General features: G+C 31.6%; 1 protein-coding gene across 34 annotated transcripts in view; it reads left to right on the top strand.

The window, feature by feature from the left end:
* Positions 1 to 21,317, top strand: part of LOC145297554 (serine/threonine-protein kinase mig-15-like) — a 1,203,941-nt gene that overhangs the window by 910,030 nt on the left and 272,594 nt on the right. For all 34 annotated transcript variants that reach the window (XM_080143552.1, XM_080143554.1, XM_080143544.1 and 31 more), the window contains 3 exons: positions 5,779 to 5,844; positions 15,787 to 15,938; positions 19,116 to 19,179. In XM_080143552.1, coding sequence (XP_079999678.1) covers positions 5,779 to 5,844; positions 15,787 to 15,938; positions 19,116 to 19,179 — 282 coding nt within the window. The remainder of the gene's footprint in view (positions 1 to 5,778; positions 5,845 to 15,786; positions 15,939 to 19,115; positions 19,180 to 21,317) is intronic.

Genomic DNA, 21,317 nt, shown 5'->3' with positions numbered 1-21,317 from the left:
TGTGTACTTGCTGAACTATGTGGAGTGAGAGTAAGTTTTCTAATCATCAATAAAGCAGTATTAATCCTGTACAAAGGGGGAAAGTGATGTTAAATGATTGGAGATTTTGTAAACTGTTAACTCTATCCTAGGAAATCCCATAAAATTACGATATAGGTAATGTAGGTTGGTAATAATGATGGTCTTTCTAAATGTAATTTTTTGTAGCATATGATTCACATGATGAAGGTGGTAATAATGCTATATTTGTTGGTGTGCAGAGTGAATTCAGTTGGCGTGTCATACCTCTTCTCGCCAGCTATGAGTGAAATATGATAAACTAGACTCTAAATCCTTAGACAGCAAATCACCCGAGAGAAGAAAAGCCTATGAAATAATACTATCTACTCCAACTATGGGTTAAATATTCTCACAAGTTAACTGGTTATCTTTGAGTGTAGATCAAAGTGTATTATCTGTTCTGTCTGAGTAGTAGACATTATTAGTGGCTGGGGTAATTTTTATTTTCACATTCTCCAGAGTGCCCATTTTCGAGAAGATAGATATCCCCCCCACCCCCACATAAACGACCCTATGCCTGACTTTGTGGGAAGGTAAGTAAATAGGAATCGAATATTTTGCAAAGACCATGCAAAACTTGTGATCACCGATGCCTTAACGAGTTGGCCACGTAACCAGCCCATGAACATAAATCAAACTACGTAGACTCCAACTAGATAAATTTAAAAAAAAAATATATATACATACAATCTTTTTCTATTATTGGATTACATATTTTATAGAAAGACAATTGCTGAGAGGTAAAACTCTAATGAGCTAGAACCACACAAAGTTTGGTTCATTGTAATTTTTTTTTTTTTTTTTTTTTTGCTGAACACAATCTCAAATCAGAAATCGATTACATTACTTTTTTTTTTTGAGGGATAACAGATAGCCCCAGGATATTGAGCAATCTGTCACTATATCTGGAATTGCAAAATTTAATAAACCCAAACGAATTGGTTCCCCTAAAATATAGATACAACTACCATTGATTAAAATTGCTAGTGCTAGATTTTCACGAACAAGTTTCTAGTGTTTCTCTATTTCCACATTCTGTTTTCTGCCCAATCTCTGCTAAGGTCTGTTATCCACAAGAAGGGTCTACCTCTGCATCATATTAACTATGTTATTTTGAATAAGTGTGCTCCTGGCTATCTAGATAGAATGAGTCGGGTTGAATCGTGAATATTGTTAACATGCAAGTGAAAGTTTTATCATTTAAATAATTCAGCATGCACATCCCAGTCTTTTATTGCAGAATAATCGAGTTCAGAAAAAAAAAAAAAAAAAAAGCTGAAAATAATAACAAAATTGTATGTGTGTGCGCACGCAAAAAAATAAATAAATAAATAAATAAATAAAAAATAAAAAACATATGCAGGAAATATTTTTTTTCTACTTTAAGCAAAGGTCATTCCGGTTTTCTCTTTAAAATTTTAGCAGTGAAATAACATTGAAGTCCTTACAACCTTTTCTCTGTAACCAGTAGATGTGGTTATGTTTTAATGGGATTCCCCCATAATCGTTTCCATTTGGATTCTTTTGCAAGATCTTTGATTTTATTTGTGAATCTGTCCATTTGGAGAGAGGGAGAAGGAGGGGGGGGGTTATTGAAAGAAACAAAAGAATGTTTTCTCCTTAATACAATTCACATGAAACCTATGTTGTGTATAGTTTGTGAACTTAAATTTGATATGATTGATGATTGATTTATTTTCATAAGCATTAAAGGACTTAATAAAATTTACAAACACTTCTGGGGGGGGGGGTACCCAAGCACCTGCTCCTTTTACTCCTGTTTTAAAAAGTGCCCTTTTCAGAGGAATGTATTTTAGGACTGTGCCCCACCAAGTAGAGTGGACATTACGTTCATTATTATATTTTTCCGTTTTTTTTGTTTTTTTTCACTTGAGCAAAAATAAAAGTTCTCCGCATGTGACTGCCTAGGATTGTCCAAAACTTTGCGCTGGAAAATTTAGAATCGATCTAATATCTTAGAAAATGCATAAAACTTAGAATTAAATAGCAAAACTTAAATAGATTCGAAACTTGTGTTAGATAAATGGATGCAAACAAGGTTAAACATTTGGCGTTGATGTAATGAATAATAACATATATCATAACGTGTTGGAGAAAAGAATATAAACACAACTTGTTAAAAGATTTTTATTTTTTATTGAAATCATCCCAGGCAAGGCATGAAGCCACTTGATATTCCTTACATGAAGTGGCTTTAAGACCAAAACCTTTCCATTGATGGAATAGATTCTGACCTATAAAACAGCAATTCTTCCCTCTTTGTTAGAAACATCGCTTATAGAATGTGAGGACTAAGGGACAAAATAAGGGAAGCAAGAATTATGCGGCTGCCGAAAGTAAACCTAAGATCCACTTCTTACTCTCCTTAATATAACCACTTGTTGTTTCTCGCATGTTGACTTTAGAACTAAAAATAGAAAAATTTTTAGAAATTGTGCTGTTAGAATATATTTCATCTGCGAAGGTATGAACTAGACTAATACAATGTGAGTATATCACTTTTGATAAGAATGTAATAATATGTGCTAAACTGAGATGTCTGTTCTGGCGTAAACATGTTGATAATGGTAGAATCCCTAAAGGTCATCTTTTTGGTAGCATTGGGTGATTAATCGGAATTCAGAATCAGAAAAATCAGAACTTTTTCTGGGCGTATCAGAATCAGAAAATTTTTTTTTGCCTATTTTTTGATGCCAAATAAATCGATTTTAATTCTTTCATTTTACCTTTGCTTAAAAACTTAATCTTTTCGTGACTGGTACAAATAATAAAATAATATTCATATATTTTGAACGACCAGTAAAACTAAAATCTATTGATTCAGACTAGCTACATGTACACTTTTACGTTACTGCAAAATGTATGTACATATTGCACAGGTATTTACAATAATTTCCCCATCCCCCACTCTCAAGAAAAAAATACAACTCTATAATAAAATATTTAATGATTTAAAAACAATTGGAATTTGTAATTGTATTGTAATCAGAAATTTAAAACAGAATCAGTAATTGTATTGGAATCTGGAAATATATAGGAATCGTCTTATCACTACTTTATGGCGAACCTATATGATAGAGATGTCTGCAAAGCTGATAAGATCTGAGTAACTTGAAAATTGACCAAAAAAGATGAAATCTTTGCCTTTATTAGCCATGTGCAGAGATACGCTGTGCAGCAACGTTTTGACTAGTTTGAGAAGATTATGGCAAATAATGAAATAGAATTTAAGCACCCCCATCATTGTCTCTTGAGACTAAAAATTGCCTATTGCACTTGTGACATTGATAGTTGATTTCTTTTTCCTTTTGTTTTTGCCAACATTTTTTCTGTTTAGAAAAAGACAGTAACACCTAATCTGAGAATGCATCTTGTTGGGTAATAAAAATGGGATTTCAAACCGAAGCATGATGGACAAACTGACAGAGGATCTTAAAGAAAATATTTATCTGCATCTGAAATAAGATGTGTCCAATCAATCTGAATTTACTGAGAAAATGTGATTCCAAAATGAGGCCTGACAAACTGATTAAAATGTTATCTTTTAACTTTAATGTGACAGACCAACTGATAAGCATTAGCTTATAAAGATGGTTGAATGCAGTGTTTGGTATTTCAAACTTAAGTGTGGCAGATAAATAGAAATGTTATTGTAAACGTAACCATGACAGACATACAGCAATGGTATTTCCAACTTGAGTGTGACAGACGTACAGCAATGTTATTTCAAACTTGAGTATGACAGACGTATAGAAATGTTATTTCAAATTTCAGTTTTCAAGAACTTGATAGACAGAAGCTCTTATATAGATTTTTAGTTGCATCTGAAACAAAACAGATCAATTCATTAAATGTACTGAAAGGATTTGGCAAATGATAATCGTACCTACAGGGACGTGGGCTTGGTAGTTATTGTGAAGCTCCAATTGATCTTTATCTTCACATCAGAGAATTTTCATTAATTACATCCGATTTTTCCCCCTCGTTTTGTGATTATACTAAACTTTTCTTTGCTCTTTTCCATTGATGTTTGGTGTCTTTTTTATCGCTATTATGAATCGTTGAAGTAAAAAGAATCCTTTTTTATTGGAACCAAGTATAAACACTTGGATAATTTTATTAGTTTTCTTTACTTTCACAAAAATTCTGTTTGGCTCAATGATTGTTAGACTTTTTTTTTTTTTTTTTTAGTTTTTGGCTTTTCATGTCACACACACAATACTTTCTCATGTCAACATACAAAGTGCCTTCAATACGTTTCCAGACTTTTTTCTTCAAAGTAATCTACTCCGGCTGCAATGCACGTTGTACCATTCCAATAACTTGTGGAAGGCCCTATGTTTGAGCATGTTAATGACCCTTGTCATACCCTTTTTCATCTTTTTAATTGTTTCATAACAACAGCCTCTAAGGTTTTCCTTGAGCTTAGGGAATAAGTCAAATTCACAGGGAGCAAGGTCTGAGCTATAGGGAGAATGAGGAACTGTCTTGATGCCCATCTTGGTCAAATAGTTTGTGACAAGGATGGAGCACACTTAGGACAAACTTTAGGCAAATATTTCACATTTTAAGTTCCTTGCAAATAATTGTGTATGCAGTTCTCACATTGACATCAAACTATGCAATTATTATTTCTATAGATACAAGATGGTCCTTATCCATGAACTTCTATTTGACCAATCAACTCTGGTGTTCTAACTTCCTTACTCCTCCCATACATGTCATCATCCCTCACAGCCTTCCTTGAATCTCTTATGCCACTCAAAAACTGATGCTCAATTCATGCAAGATGGTTCAAAAGCAGTCTGAAGCATTCCATGTTTCTTTGGCATTTTTTCCAAATTTAAAATAGAATTTTATTGCATATCGTTCTTCTAAAGTGTCATCCTGTCTAGATTGCATTTTTAAAATTCACCAACTGTGACAATCAGGTTTTAGTAGAATGTATTCCAATTCCTGCTGTAGCTGTCCATTTGAACCTGAAATCATAAAAATTGGTTGGTCATCTCATAAGATGTATAGCGATAACATACTGAATTTTCAAGAGTCTTATGACAATTTTAAATGCCTGTAAAAAAAAGTCTGGAAATTTATTGTAGGTCATTTTATCAACTATTTCAACATTTAAGTTTGTAAGTTCTAAGTGATTTTCTGTATGAAGCAAAGAGCTATGGGATAAGCTGATATACCTATTTCATTAATTTTTAGAAAACCTAATTTAATTTTAATCTGTATAAAACTGTGACTAGAATTAATGAAAATAATTTTAGAATTTAAAAAACACTTTCTTAAATATTTTTTATGTAAATGTCTGAATATTATTGAACCAATTTTCATATATTTTTCATTAAAATCAAATTTATCTTATTTTAGGCAATTGTAATCTTTTTTTTTTTTTTTCTCTAAGTTGCATATTTAATCCATAATGGGTTTTACTTTAAGTTTGGAAAAGGTTAGCTACATTAGAAAAAGATAACTTAAAGCTAAAAACTTAAGCCCCACACAGAGATTTCTTCTCCTTTAGCTAGTTTTATTTTATTTATTTATTTTTTTTAAGCACTTACCTAATAAAATTGTAGTCAATCCAATATCTTGAGATAACTTAAATCCCTCACGTTATGAAGCATAGTTGTTCATTTGCATTATATATATGTAATTTTGAAATCTATTTTTTTTTTTATTTTTTTTTTTGTTTAGGTGTTAATTTATTGATAGGAACAGAAAATGGTTTGACTTTGTTGGACAGAAGTGGTCAAGGTAAAGGTAAGTAACGCTTGGTTTTATTTTAATTATTTTCTCACCTTTTAATAATCATATTAATGATTCTTTTCTGTCTTGTAAATGTTGATCAATAGCGGTGATATTGATTATCGTGTATCAAATTTCTATCACTTCTTTACCGTTTTGCCTGGAAAGCAATGTTACTTGTCTAACACAATTTAATCCTAATAAAGCTCTGAGTCACTTTTAATCAAGTTATTGGGAAAATTGGTCATTTTAGCATAACTATTCGATGTTTCTTCACGATAATGCAACCCTGAAAATTTTTGTGGATATTTTGTGGATTAATCTTCTATTATATAAAGGAAAATTGCATTTTTCATGTTTTTATGTGTCCAACTAGTAGCATTATCTCTTTATTTTAATCTTCTTAAGGGGGACATAAAAATGGCACAAAAGTGTTCTGTTTGGAAAATTTTTTTTTCCCATCTTGTGTTGGCTATTCTAGTTTTATATGAACAGAGTATTTTACTTTATATATTCATATGTATGTATGCTTTGTTTTGGTCATTACTAGCTCTGTCTTTGCAAATATTGAGTACTTTTTCGGTATTTATCTTATGTGAGACTAATTTCTCTGAATCAGTTTAATAGTATGGATGGGTTCAGTGAATTGATCTGACATTCAATTTTTTATGAATAAGTCCCATTGTCAGATGGTCGAGCACTTTCAGAATTGCTGCCTTGTCCAATATTAGAAGTCGATTGGATATATCTAGGCAATGAGTTTAATTATTAATTTATTTTTTATTCTACTGATTGTTTATGTAATTGTTGAATTAGTCTATTTTAGTTTTCATTTTATTCATACTGATGAGTATTTTTAACATGAAACTCATTGTGTGGGTTTAAGGAAAGTGCAAATTATTTTGGCCCTGTACCTGTGATATTGAGCACTTCTACTAGTAACCACATTTTTTTCTAATTTCTGTGAATTTGATTTAACACATTGGTCTGCTTTTCCCTTCCTTATATATATATATATATATATATATATATATATATATATATATATATATATATTATATGGAAAAATGCACACATGAAAAGTAATATTCTTAAGATTTTATTAAACCTGGAAAAGTAAAGGACAAGAAATTCAACCTGGAAAAGTAAAGAACAAGATATTCTAGTAAAGTAAAAAATAAGAATTTTTTAGACTTAAAATATTGCAGCTAAAAATAAAATTTGAATATTGATAAATATTTTATTTATTATTTACATATGTTGTTGTTTATTGTTGAGTTAGAAAGGGTGTCAGTCGCTGGATTGAACTTATTTCCCCCCTATTATTTGCATATATTTATGGAGTGAAAATTGTTTGAATAAAATTAATTCGTTAGTTAGTAGATGGAATTAATAATTTTATAATTTACATAAAAATGAATTAAATGATCCTAATTATGATATAATAAAATTATTAATTTTTATGTAAATTATAAAATTATTAATTCCATCTACTAACTAACTAATGAATTTTATTCAAACAATTTTCACTACATAAATATATGCAAATAATAGGGGAGAAATAAGTTCAATCCAGCGACTGACACCCTTTCTAACTCAACAATAAACAACATATGCAAATAATAAATAAAATATTTATCAATATTCAAATTTTATTTTTAGCTGCAATATTTTAAGTCTAAAAAATTCTTATTTTTTACTTTACTAGAATATCTTGTTTTTTACTTTTCCAGGTTGAATTTCTTGTCCTTTACTTTTCCAGGTTTAATAAAATCTTAAGAATATTACTTTTCATGCGCGCATTTTTCTATAATCCATGATTTTTCCAGGCATTGCTATTGTATTAATATATAAATTTATAATATTTATTAATGATTGTCAAAACAAATTAGCTCTCAAACACACATTTATGCAATATTTATCATTCAATCACAGTAGTTCCGAGCCAGGGTCTCTACCGAGACTGCGGTTCATGAATTCGTGATCTGTATAGAGCGTAAACTAACAAAAAAGAAGATGGCACTCTGTGTCTTTTTAGATATCGTTGGAGCTTTTGACAACATACCCTTCAGTAGTATGTTCAAGTCGCCACGAGAACTCAATGTGCCACCAGTACTCATCTGATGGATTGAGTATATGGTGAGGCACAGAACAGTTCAAGTAGAACTACTGAGGGCAACTGTTAAAAGGGAAGTAGTTAAATGAAACCCCCAAAGTGGGATTTTATCACCTTTACTATGGAACTGTATGCTGAATCCTCTTTTAAAGGAGTTTAAAAATAGGAATATTTATGCCCAGGCTGATGCTATTGACATCGCAGTGCTGGTCGTGGGTTCAAAAGCATCATTGGTCAGACGCATTGCCAAAATGGCATTAAATATTCCTAATAAATGGTCTAATCGAAATGAATTAGAATTCAATAGCCGTAAAACAGAAATGGTCTTGTTTACATATAAAAGGAATTGCCAACTTGGTGACCTTTTTCTGAGTGGACAGAAATTAAAACTTTTGCAGGAGGCAAGGCTGTTAGGGGTAATCCTGGACAGTAAGCTAACCAGGAAAAGCCACATAGAAAAGATTTCCTCCAAGGCGACTGCAGCCCTTATGCAATGCAAACAAATTGTGGGGAAAACCTGGGCAGTTAACCCGCATGTAATGAGGTGGATATACATTGCTATGGTATGTCCCATTTTGTCGTATGCATGTGTTTCCTGGATCCGCGGGACAGAAACTGTACTTGAGGAAGAAACTCCAGAAGGTACAAAGACTTGCTTGTTTAATGACTTCTTCAGCATATCCGAGCACACCTACTGGAGCATTGGAGATGCTGTTGAATATCCCTCCGATTAAAGAATTCCTGAAGGCAGAAGCGATACGGGGATCCTATAGAATAGATCTCATGGGTCTGTGATGGTCAAGATCTGTTGAGACTACTGGAAAAACAAAGAGTCACGTGGATTTGTGTAATGAGGCTAGGAAGGAACTACCGCTCTTGCATGTGCCGGGTGACCTTATGACTAAAACCAGATCATTTGAAAAGCATTTCACATGTATGGTTTATGACAGAACAGGCGCAAGAGATTACGAAAAAGAGCTGGAAAGCAACGTAATCAAATGCTATACTGATGGATCTAAAATGAATGATAGGATTGGTGCGAGTGTTTATATAGAATACTCAAACCACCTCACCTGTCAAAAATCTTATCTTGGTAAACTGAGGACGGTCTTCCAGGCAGAAGTCTTCACCATACAGGTATCATCGGATACAACACCGAACACCAGTCATGAGCTGGCACCATTGGATGTGGTACCAAACACCACCCCCGCGTTCACCGAAGAGCAGGATCTCAGACTCAAGTCTGACAAGTCAGCTCTAACATTCGGTAAACATCACGACAAAAACCGAAGAAGAAGGAGAGATAGCGCATGTTTAAGGCTTTTGAATCTGAGGTTCTGATCATGGAAGAGGTTCAGCAACAGGAAATAGCTATCCTTTCAGATAGTCAGGCAGCTATTAAAGCATTGGAGAATAGTACGGTAAGATCCCAAACCGTACTGTGCTGCAGTGAAAATCTAAACCATCTAGGAAAAGAAAACCGCATATCTATTTCATAAGGAGAGTTAAAAAAAAATTAGTTATTAAAAAAAAGTTCAGTTTTTTAATTATAAAAAAAACCAATACACTGGATTGAACCTAAAATCTTTCCACCAACCCCCGGTACTCTAACCGTTACGCTAACATGTCATATTGGCAAAATCGCAGTAAAAAATATTTATATATAAAAAAAAGTTATGCAAAATAAAAAAAAAAAAGCATTAGTCACTTATGTATGTACTTACTCTCCTGTTTGTGAACCCACATATTTTGTTGTAACTTTTTTTCTACTGAACCAATTTTCGAAATTTTTTTTTCAAAATGTAGCTAATGAGGTATTCTATCGAACTATATAACCTGTTTGAAATTTGGTTGCGAACGGAATTAGTGGTGGGGGTTTGAATGTGTCTCGATTCATTCAATTTCGGACTTAAGCATATATTCAACCACTACCGTGGTTGAATGATATATAATGTAAGTGGCCTGGAAAGGACACATGGGAGGACAACAAAGCAAAACAAAAAAAGAAAACCTTCAGCAAAATTCAATGCAAAACTGAAGCTGACCTGCCAGAACACTATATATACAAATGTAGGCAAATTTGGGCATATTTTATTGGTTTAAACATATAGGTTCTTTTTTACTAATTGTCATAAAGTTTTAACCATAGAATAGTATTCTAATCTTCAAAAAGTCTGCAAATTTTCATGTAGTTTTGTCCCATAGAACCGAAGACATTAGTATTTTAGTATTCAATTTGGCTACCAGTATGTGTGTGTGTGTGTGTGTGTGTATATGTATATATATACTAGCAAAAGTACCCGTCGTTGACTGGGTTCAAAAACAGCCTACAGAAAATGGACTCTGATTTATGAAAGTATGATAGGTTATGAAAAGGAAGGGTTGTAAAGAGATAGCTTCTAATTTGGGGGTATCAGAACCAAAGCAAAATATGATGAAAGTAAAAATAAAATAGATAAACCCCATAATTTATTATACCATACCTGTTTACACTGAAACACTTATCACAATATTCTGTGTATCTATATTAAAAAACCTTGGTAAACTTTGTGACGTATTTCCATTCTATGGAGGTCAGGTGCGAACGAACACCCCATAATTTTATTATACCATATTTCTTCAAACAAACATAATTATCAAAGTATATTTACGCAGATAGATATGAAAAGTCTTTATTAAAGTTTATGCCTATTTCCATTCTATGGAAGCCAGGCGCGAACACAGACCCCACAATTTTATTATACCATCCCTATTTAAGTTAAAACATACTTAACAAAGTATTATGTACATCTATATCAAAAACACTTGTAAACGTTTTTTTTTTTAATTTTTAAATTTTTTATTTCCATACTTTGTGGACCAGGTGCGAACGCAGACTCCACAATTTTAATGAACCACCGTTCTGCCAGATCAAACATACCCATTCCTGTGTCTCGATACATCTTCTATCATTATATGTAATCAGTTTTTTAAAATAGTCAACCAAATAGGAGCCTATTCGTGACCAGACACACACACACATTCAGCTTTATATTATAGATATGTACACACACATACACACATATTCAGCTTTATATTATAGATATATACACACACACACATACCACTTTTTTTGTCAATTTTATAAGTTCCAAATCTCAGCGACTATTTATCAAACTTTTACAAATGAAGGCTCGTTGGAAACATAATCACCTGAATTGTGTAGTAGGCTATGTGACATTTGCCTTTAAGGTTGCACATTAAGGGGATCATCCAGAGCCTATTTTTGGTACTTTTCTACAGACACAAAATATTTCAGTCCTAGTCATTTGTTTTCCTGGTTTTACATATGAACTACAAAATATTTGATATTTCCCCAAAACCTCTGTCCTTGATGGAGGGGAGACTAAAACTTTCTGCTATGGTTTTAAATGAACTGAAATAACAGCAATGGGAGACTTGATTCCAAATATTTCTCATATGTTTTATCTCCCCTCTTTGGTTTTCATACATAAAGTAAATTTCACAGTGTATAAGGATTATTTGATACTGGAGATATTCATAATTGTACCCTATTTCCAAAAGAGGGGAGATATAACATATGAGAAATATTTGGAATCGAGTCTCCTCTTGCTATCATTTTATGATTTGAAACCATAGCAACAAGTTTTAGTCTCCCTTCCATGAAGGCCAGAGGTGTTGGGGAAATATATATATATATATATATATATATATATATATATATATATATATATATATATATGTGCATGTAATACTTAATTTCATCCTTTTATTTGTGTAAATTATTTGTACTTAACTCTAAAGACAAATAAACTTTAGTAAGTGCAAACAAGTTAATAAATTTAAGCACACACACACACACACACACACACACACACACACATATATATATATATATATATATATATATATATATATATATGCAAATTTCATGTTTAAAGAGTTAGAATGTATTTTCACTGATCGGTGCTTTGTAAAACCGCATGATTAATTGGAAAGCAAAACCTCCCCACCATCTTTCTTTGCAGGTGAAAAGACAAAAGTATATCAGATTTTTTTTTTGATTTTTTTTTAAATATTTATGATTATTTTCTTTAACATTCGTTTCCCTTGCTAATTAATTCTATTTGAAAATTTTCTACAAATCAGTATGGGTTGGGCACACATTATTTTTGCTCTCCAAAAATATCATTTTGCTATAATGTAAAAGATTCTTTAACTAAATACATGTTCAAATAATGTTATATATTAGAGAGAAGAATACAAAGGTATTTAACTGACATTTTAAAAATAATTAGTGGCATTCGTGAGGGTGCCAGATATTTTTATTTTTTTTATTTTTTTCATTATTCTTATTTAGAATTTGGCTTAAAAATATTCAGATAAAATTTAGGATTTTTAGCAATTAATGATTTTGTAATTGTTTTGAATGCAAACAAAATCTCTTTAGTTGAATGGATTTGTCGCCCTCGAAATCCTAAAACAACATGGCGGTTCCTGGCTCTGGTTCTGCTTCCTCATAAAATTTTATTTGATTGGTTAAAATAAAAACAAAAAAAAAAAACTACTAGATCAATTTGTGATTTTCGGAATATGATCACTTTGTTTAGTGATAGGTATGTACATCATAAAGATTTTTTTTCTGTATTTTTTGTTATTTTTAATTAAGCATAATTCAAAATAAGCACCATTTTTTTCTCTTTAATATTTGTACTCTATCTTGAAGTATTATCAAGATTGATTACCAAGAATAAATCTTTCAACTAACTGAACTGAACCTTTTAATTTCAATTATATTTCTTGTGGTTAACATTGGCTGTGCAGCTTGTTCTTTGCTAATGGAGTCAGAAGATGGCTTCATGGCTGGGTTCGAATCTCCCGACTGGCTGTAATCATAACTCCATGCACTGATGATTCTTGAAGGGATGAAACAATAGTGCCTGCAGGTATTAAAAAATAATTATATATATATATATATATATATATATATATATATATATTTGTAGTCATCAACATACAGTTCTGTTTCGTTGTATCACAACTCATCAGTGCCGCTAGACTAGCATCTCTCCCAAGCCAAGGATTAAACCTAGAACCGTCGTGTTGACAGTCGGCAGTTCTCCCACTCGACCATGGAGGCGACGCCCAGTAATAACTTGTCAGAATGTCTATTTAAATAGAGACTTGCCACCACTTTTATAGTGCTCAAATCTCCTGTTTGTAAATATATATATATATATATAGAGAGAGAGAGAGAGAAAGTAATGTTCATGACTTCCGTTTGTTCAAACACTCTGGATTGTCTAATGCCTGCACTCAAATGGTGTTTATGAGTTAATTCTCTTCATTCTCATGATAGTTGTTTGGTGGCCCCGGAGTTAAAGGCCTAGCAAATAGTCAGTCAAATCTCCTAACTGGCAGGAATTGTCACTCTTTACACTGATGATTGCATAAACATGAAACACTAGTGTCTGTGGATATAAAAGAATAATTATTTCATTATAATTATCAAGCCCTTTTAAGAATTCTTAAAGATGAGAAATATAAACTAAGAGTCGGTCAGTTAGTGTTTATGCAATGTTACATCTTTCACATTCTTCAAACATTCTAGGTTGTCTAATGTCTGTCCAAATTGTGCATTTATTAGTTCTTAATTCCCATGGACATTGTGTGGTGGCCCGGAGGTAAAGGTTTAGCAAATGGAGTCAAAGGTGGGTTTGTGACTGGGTTCAAATGTGCTGACTGGCAGGTATTGTCACATACTTATTTTTTTAATTATTGTAGTGGAGTCAGAAAAGGTGAAAGTAGGAACACGACGACTTGGTGAGAATAAGAAGAACATTTATATCAAGCAAGGGTTAGTGTTACAGAAAAGGTTAGTAAGTCCATGGGGAGTCGTCTCTGTACGACATCCGGATAGCTCTCATTGAGCGGTCTAGACTTGCTGATTATATGCCTAATCCTAATGGGCAAGTCCATCTTAGAGGTTATAAGGGTGTGTATGTCTCCACAATAATTATATATATATATATATATATATATATATATATATATATATATTCTCCAGTCGATTTTGATGTATGAGTTTCACACAACTAAGTTGTTCAAAATCGTTCTAGATGATTTGTTTATGATGAAGGCCTGTGTGAAGAACCATCCACATTCTTTGGAACAGCTGTCGATGCAATTAATTTCCATGGACAGAGCAGATAGATCTCAAGTTTTACATGGTTTTCTTTCTTAACAAAGACTGAGCGTGTGTGTCCCCCAGTGGTTTTAAACATATCCCCAGATACTAAACTGGAAATTTCTACATCCCCAACTAATTACATATGGTACCTAGTGGTCACCCATCTGATACTGGTCAGGCTCATCGTTGCTTAATTTCGATGACCAAACAAGAACCAGTTTGTGAACATAATTATGCGTATATATATTTACAATATAAATATTATATTGATTATGAATGATTATATAATATTTATATATATTATATCTATATAGATCTATATATATATATAATCTCCATGTGGAATCTTAGCAGAATATAAAGTTAATGCAAACATCAGACTATGTCACTGATGTTGCTAACATGATTTATAGATGTTTTCTGTTCAAAGATCAGGAATTATCTCCGAGATCAATCAGGATGAGGGTGTAACAGTACTGAGGAGAGTGGATAAGATTTTTTTATATACACTTGAGACTCAAAAGATTTTCTGTCTGGGTTCATCTTTTTCTCTCATTGTCAAGGATAGAGATTAATCTGTGACTGAATACTGATCGTTTTAGCCAAATTCTTGGAATGGATTAGCAAACTGTTAGTAAGCTTTTAATCTCACAGAAATTTAGGGAAGGAATAAGACAAATTTAAAAAGTTTAGGTTTTTGATGTAAAAAAAAAAATGGAATATATACAAAGTTAACTTTGAAAATATAACTTTTTACTTACAAAAAATATGAAGCATACTAAACAAAAAAAAATATAAAGAAAAAAATATGAAGAAACTAAACAATATCCTATTATATGTTAATCAGCCGACCACCCACTTACCTGTAATTTTCTGACAAATCTTCGGTTCTATAGGTTATATAAAATAGCCATTAATTCCAGTAGTATATAAATATATTTAACCGACACAAAATCCAGTATAGAGCAGCTTTAAAATAAACTGTGGACACAATAATAAGTTAACATATAATAATAATAATAATAATAATAAAACAAATATATAATCTGGTCCAATCTCCCTTATAAAAGAGGTAAAAACATACATTGATAGCCCATTAAAAACTCCAAAATATATAACCTGTTAACTTAGAATGAGTGCTTTATGCGAAATTGATGGTTGAATATTGTTAAATTTGTGATCATCTTTGCATTAAATACTAATCTCTATTAAATTTGTACTTCGCATCGAATAGATACTATTGCACATAACAAAGCTCCATACAAAATTTCAATTATATCGAACCAGCAATTTTCCAAGAAAAAGTGAAATGTACAAATTGAAAGATTGTTTCTCTAAAACCTATAAAAACAGTAATGTTAATAACATTAATTGTAGTACTAATGCTATTAGTGTTAATGATAATGATAAACTTATGTAATTGTAGAATAAAAACTAATTGCCCACTAAACAGCTAATGCTGTATACAAAACAAGAGTACATAATAAGATCAACAATGAACAAAAATTATACATAGAAACCCTAGAAAATAATTTAAAGTATAATTATATGATGTTCAGAAGTTGAAAAATACAATAAGAGGGGAATATTTTTTATTTTAGTTATGATTTTTGATTGCTCTAATGAACTTTTTTTTTTTTCTTCATTTTAGTTTATGCATTGATATCTCGGCGTAGATTTCAACAAATGGAGGTTTTGGAAGGCCAAAATATCCTGGTCACCATCTCCGGCAAAAAAAATAAAATCCGTGTATATTATCTCTCATGGCTGAAAAGTAAAATTTTCAAAACAGAAACTGTGACTGTAAGTATACTTAATTTATTTATTTTACTTTATTCCAAGCAAGGGATATTGCTACTGTGATAGGGGGCCAGCTATTTGAGGGGGGGGCAGTCGTGGTGGGAAGCTGGGCAACAAAATGTTTGTTTATATCACATTTAAATTTCTGTATGTTGGTATGATTTGAGGAAAAGCCAGAGTACATTTTCTGGCATCTAGAAACCTCTATGAATGGGGTGGAATTTTGCTACCATTCATGAGGGCTGGAATTAGTTACATGGAGGGAGGATACCGATTCATATTTATTTGTAGATGTATTTGTGAACATTTAGTGGTTTTTATCTGAACATCTAGTATGTAAACTGTATTACTATTTCAGAATTCATTCCTTGTGGCCGTAAGATGACTTAACGGTGAATAGAAAAACCAAATACATGCGAAAAATTCATTTTTTTTTTTTTTTTTTTTTTTTTTACACGGTGGTCACCACTTATCAAGGCCCGGAAGCCACTCAGGGATAAGGGTTATTGCAAGTACAATACGTTAGTGTGGAGATTTTGATGAAGTGTTTACTTAAGGGGGCGGTTCATTAGGAATTTGTCAACGTTGGACTTGAAGACATCCAAGTTATAGTCAGGTGGGAAGCAGGCAGATGGAACAGAGTTCCACAGGCGTGAAATTCTAAGAAAGAAGCTTTGTTCATGGAATCCCCGTTTTGATTTAGGCACAGATAAAGAGTGGGGGAAATTTTTCATAATGGATTCAGCTAGACGGGTGTTTTTCGTGAAAGATTGGCAAGGGGGGACCAGAGATTGGAGTTCATAATGCTAATTCATCTTCTCTCCAATTTTCTCATCCACTTAAGACTTATGAATTGGGTAAAAATTAATGATGTGAAAGTTAAAAAAAAAAAAAAAAAAAAATTTGAAAATACATTCATCAAGTCTATTGTGTTTAAGGATCATATTGTTTGACTTAGGTTTGTCTGTTTATTTTTTTTCTTTTTCTTTATATCGTATCAACCCTTTTTGAGTTATCTAATGTCAAATTATAATATAAGGTAACCCACTTAAAATTAACATGATGCCTTACCCATGATGTTTTGTGTGTCAAATTCTTCTCCAAGTTTTTATTTGTCTCATTCAACATGTATGCAAATAATCCCACACAAGTGTGGAATGAAAGACTTTTACTGTCTCTTTATTACTACATTCTTCTAGTCAATTTATTTAACAAAAAATAAAACAATCATGTTTCAATTAAAAAAAAGTATGGTAGAAATTTACACAGAAGAGGATACAGTAGCCCAGCATCTGTCCAAATTTACCATGATTTGTTGTGTTCTTGGTGCGTTAATTACCTAATTTTAAAGTCTATTCCATCATGATTGAGAAATTGGTCCTATTCTGGTTTAATTGAAATTATAGTTAGAATAGTTTCTTGTTGTGTCTGCTTGGACCTCTTTCTGGTTCAGGAGTGAATAATAGGTCCTTAGGTATGTCATAATGTACATTTAGTAGATTCTCGGCCAAACTGAGATCACTACATAATTATCATATTCAGTTTACCTTTAAGTGGGCCACCCTGTACTTAGAGGAAATAATTTTGATACTTATGCATTTAAGTTACCACACTGAAGCCAGTTTCACAGGCGTTTTCTGTAAGGTAATGTAAATCATTAGGATATACCGAAATATGCTTGGCAAATGAAATTCAAATAAGTAGACAAGGAAAGCAATTCAATCAATTTGTCGACAACTTTAAGAAAACATCATTAACCATGAATTTATTGCAGCTAGGAGAAAAACAATTGCTGAAAAAGGTAATATTATTTTGCCAGGGGAAAAAAAGCTTATTGGCAAAATTAAAAGTTGTCAGACCTGTGAGCATTCTTGCACTTAAAAAAAAAATTAAAGATAAAGAAAATTTACCAAACACCCTCCCCTCCCCATATTAAGGATGGGTTTCTAAATAATAACCTTCTTTCAGCACAGTATCTGCTCTGCATAAGTACCAGAAAAATAAATTTCATTAAAATATATATATTTAAAGAAAATGAAAAAAGAAAACAAACTTCATCTGCTAAAGAATTTCTGATCTTTTTTTTTTTTTTTTTTTGTCTCATTTACAATATTCTAAATATTTGGATAAAAAATAAAAATTCATAAAAATGGCAAAAAAAAAAAATTAAAGATACCAAAGTAAAATGTCTTTGACATTTGTTAATTTTTTTTTTGTATTATCATTAAAAAAAAAAAAAAACATTTAAATAAATACTCATTCTGGAAGCTTACCATAGTTTGAGTCTTTTTTTTATTCATTCTCTTAAGAGGTTTGTAACATTATCTATTAAGAAATTGTTTTTTTTTTTTTTTTTTTTTTTTTTTTTCTTCATTAAAATATTATGGTGTGCTTTTTTTCCTCATATACCATTAGCTAAGCGCTTCGGCATATCCTGGCAGTTTACATTATCTGCAGGAAAACACCTGTGAAACTGCGGCTTCAAAACAGTAACTTAAAATGCATAAATACCATAATTTTAAATGATTAGTTGAAGACAAGTTGCTTTTTTTGAGATGGAACATTCATAAACTCTGATCCATCTAATAAATGCGATGAACTATAGAATTGAAAAACGTTAAAAAAATTATGGGAATCCGTGCAAAGAATATGAGCTGCTGCTGATAATAAGCAGATTTACATTTTTGACACTTAACGAATTTCCTTCTCAAGGAGTTAATTCTTTGATGGCAAACATTAAATAATTTTAATAACGATAAAATTTTTTGTTTTTTTCCTGCCCTTTAGCACGATTGATTCTGTGTGTGTCAACAGCACTTGTTCTATTTGTTTGACACATTTTAAGAGAAAATGAATTTATATTTACTTTTTGTGTTCAAGGCAATTTCCAATTTCTAAAGTAGTATTATGAATATTTTTTTTTTTTTTTACTTTTTTTTTAAATTTAATTTGCATGTCATTGATTTTATTGATTTCTTTAATGGACCAAGATTTTTCTTTTCTTTCTATTTTTTAAATTTTTATTTTCTTTTTTTTTTTCTGTACGACCTGTTTGTTAAAATTGATCTTTTTTTTTTTCATTTTACCATATATTTTTTTTTAAAGCTTTATGACTTGCAAAATTGATTTTTGTTATTGTTTAATTTAAAGGAAATTTTTCATTTTTCTTTGTTTTTTCAGAGTGATAAGAAGAATGGATGGGTAAACGTAGGGAATTTAGAAGGCTGTGTTCATTTCAAGATTGGTGAGTAGGAGTGGCTCAAGTTTTTATGCATGGCTGACGTTTCTCCTTTTAATAGTTTTGTAGCAGAACTAAATAATATGGTCAATAATTTAAAAGATGAATCAGACAAAAACTGCTTTATATTTTTTAGTCTCAAGTGATAAATTTATCATTCCAACTTTATTCTTTACTAATAATGGTTTTGCCATCATTTCTTTAGTAGTTTTGATTTTATTTTTATTAGAATAATACCCATTCCAGGAAAACTTATTCTAACTTCATACAAAATCCATTAAATTATTTTGAATTCTAGAAAATATCTAAATTTTAATGTTAAGCATTAAATCAAATTTCAACTTAAGGGCAAAGAGTAGAAAGATGATCTTTGGTTTACTTTCAGCTAACGTGTAACTCTCGCTTCGCTTATTTTATTCTTTAGTCCTCATGTTCCATGAGCGACGTTTCTGACAAAGAGGAAAGAACTGCTGCTTTCTGGTTCCAAATCTATTCAATCTAACACTTATGATTAGCAAGTTTTTGACCTTGAAGTACTTTTTATTTTTTTTAATGCCTTACATCAAGTGACTTCATACCTTGTTTGCAGCAATTTCCTTAAAAATCAGGGAACTTAATATTCATTTAATCTGATGATTATAGATGGATCAAATTTAATACAAATTTAAAAAATTTAAATTGCGCCAATGAAACTGAAATGTGTGGAACATTTTTTAATTGATATCTAATTCTGTTTCTTAAAATTTCCTAAAAAAGTTGGAGGAATCTGATTTCGTATTAAAAAAAATGAACTAAATATAGTCCACATTATGGTCCTTTATGCCTAGAAGCTGTGTTCCAACATTTATAATGATCAGTTAATTAGTTTAGGAGTGAATCCTGTACATACAAATATAAAAATGTATGCATATACCTAACTTTATATAGCAATAACCACTAACTAAAACGCCACGCAAATTGTGGCATTTAGTCTGCATTCTGCTAAGAGCTCTTGGAGACTTCAATTAAGCATTGAAATTAGTATTCTTGATTTGATTACATCTGGCATTGCAAATGCTTATGTAAAATTTGATGCAATTCTCACCTATGATGTATGACTACGATTCATACTTGTGATCACAATCACTACCACTATTTATTCAATTGAGTTTATTTTAAAATTTGGATTAAGATATTTTTCTTGCATAACTAAAAATCATCTTAACTTTTATATTATTATCATTATTTAGAAATACATATATTATTTCGCAATCTTCACCCTGTCAGCGAGGCTGTAGAATACGCTGACTGCCCTCCTCTCCCACCCCACCCTGTAGTGAGTAAAAGTTTCTATGGGGCCATCTGTTGGCTGTAGGTGGCGACTCTTGATGTCTTATTACAGAATCTTGGAGGTCAGGTTTAAGCACCTCAACTTCCCTAATACACCACTTTAGCCCTTACTTTGGTTAGACGGAAGGTCAGAGAGGCTCAATCTGATCAATCAGCAGGTCATGTCAAGCCCCATTATATATGAACCACCTCCAACTTAACAAAATACTTATCTCCCACCCACTTAATATTATCCCCAAATATATAATGACAAGCGATGGCTAAGGGTCAATCAATTGGTAAGACTAAAATTTTTTACATCTGCTTCAGCTAAATAAATTGATATTAAATAATGTAATCAACAGAAAATGCTTGAGATTTTACTGACCAAAAGAGTATGTCTTTCATGTAGTGCCGACATAAGCAAAATGAATGGGTTTCCCTCTTGCCATGTCCCAATTATGGACTGGGGCGGGTAGGGAGCATGATAGTTGAAAATTAATAAATTATTTATGGAAAACCAAAATAAAATCTGCTGCCTTTTAGGCACTAAATATCGGAAAAGAAACTATTCAGATGTCTCTGATCTCTCCAGCTCAGAGGACGAGAAAATAAATAACGGAAAAGCCTTACCATCCACAAAAGAAAGAAAATTTCCAAGATTATTGAATTATTAGAAAAGAAAAAAGTTGCTGAGGTATCACCATTCCTAATAGAGAAAATACGAAACAACAGAAACACTCCTAAAACAATAAAAAAAAAGATGGAAGTCACCAACCAGAAAAATATCCAAAACTAATGAATACATTCCACAAATACAAATGCAGAGCCTTCCC

This window comes from Euprymna scolopes, chromosome 18, assembly GCF_053919585.1.
Source record: "Euprymna scolopes isolate OS-2025 chromosome 18, ASM5391958v1, whole genome shotgun sequence".
In the NCBI taxonomy this organism is placed as follows: Eukaryota; Metazoa; Mollusca; class Cephalopoda; order Sepiida; family Sepiolidae; genus Euprymna; species Euprymna scolopes.
Note: the sequence above shows the minus strand (reverse complement) of the source record. Positions and strands in the feature narration are given on the sequence as shown.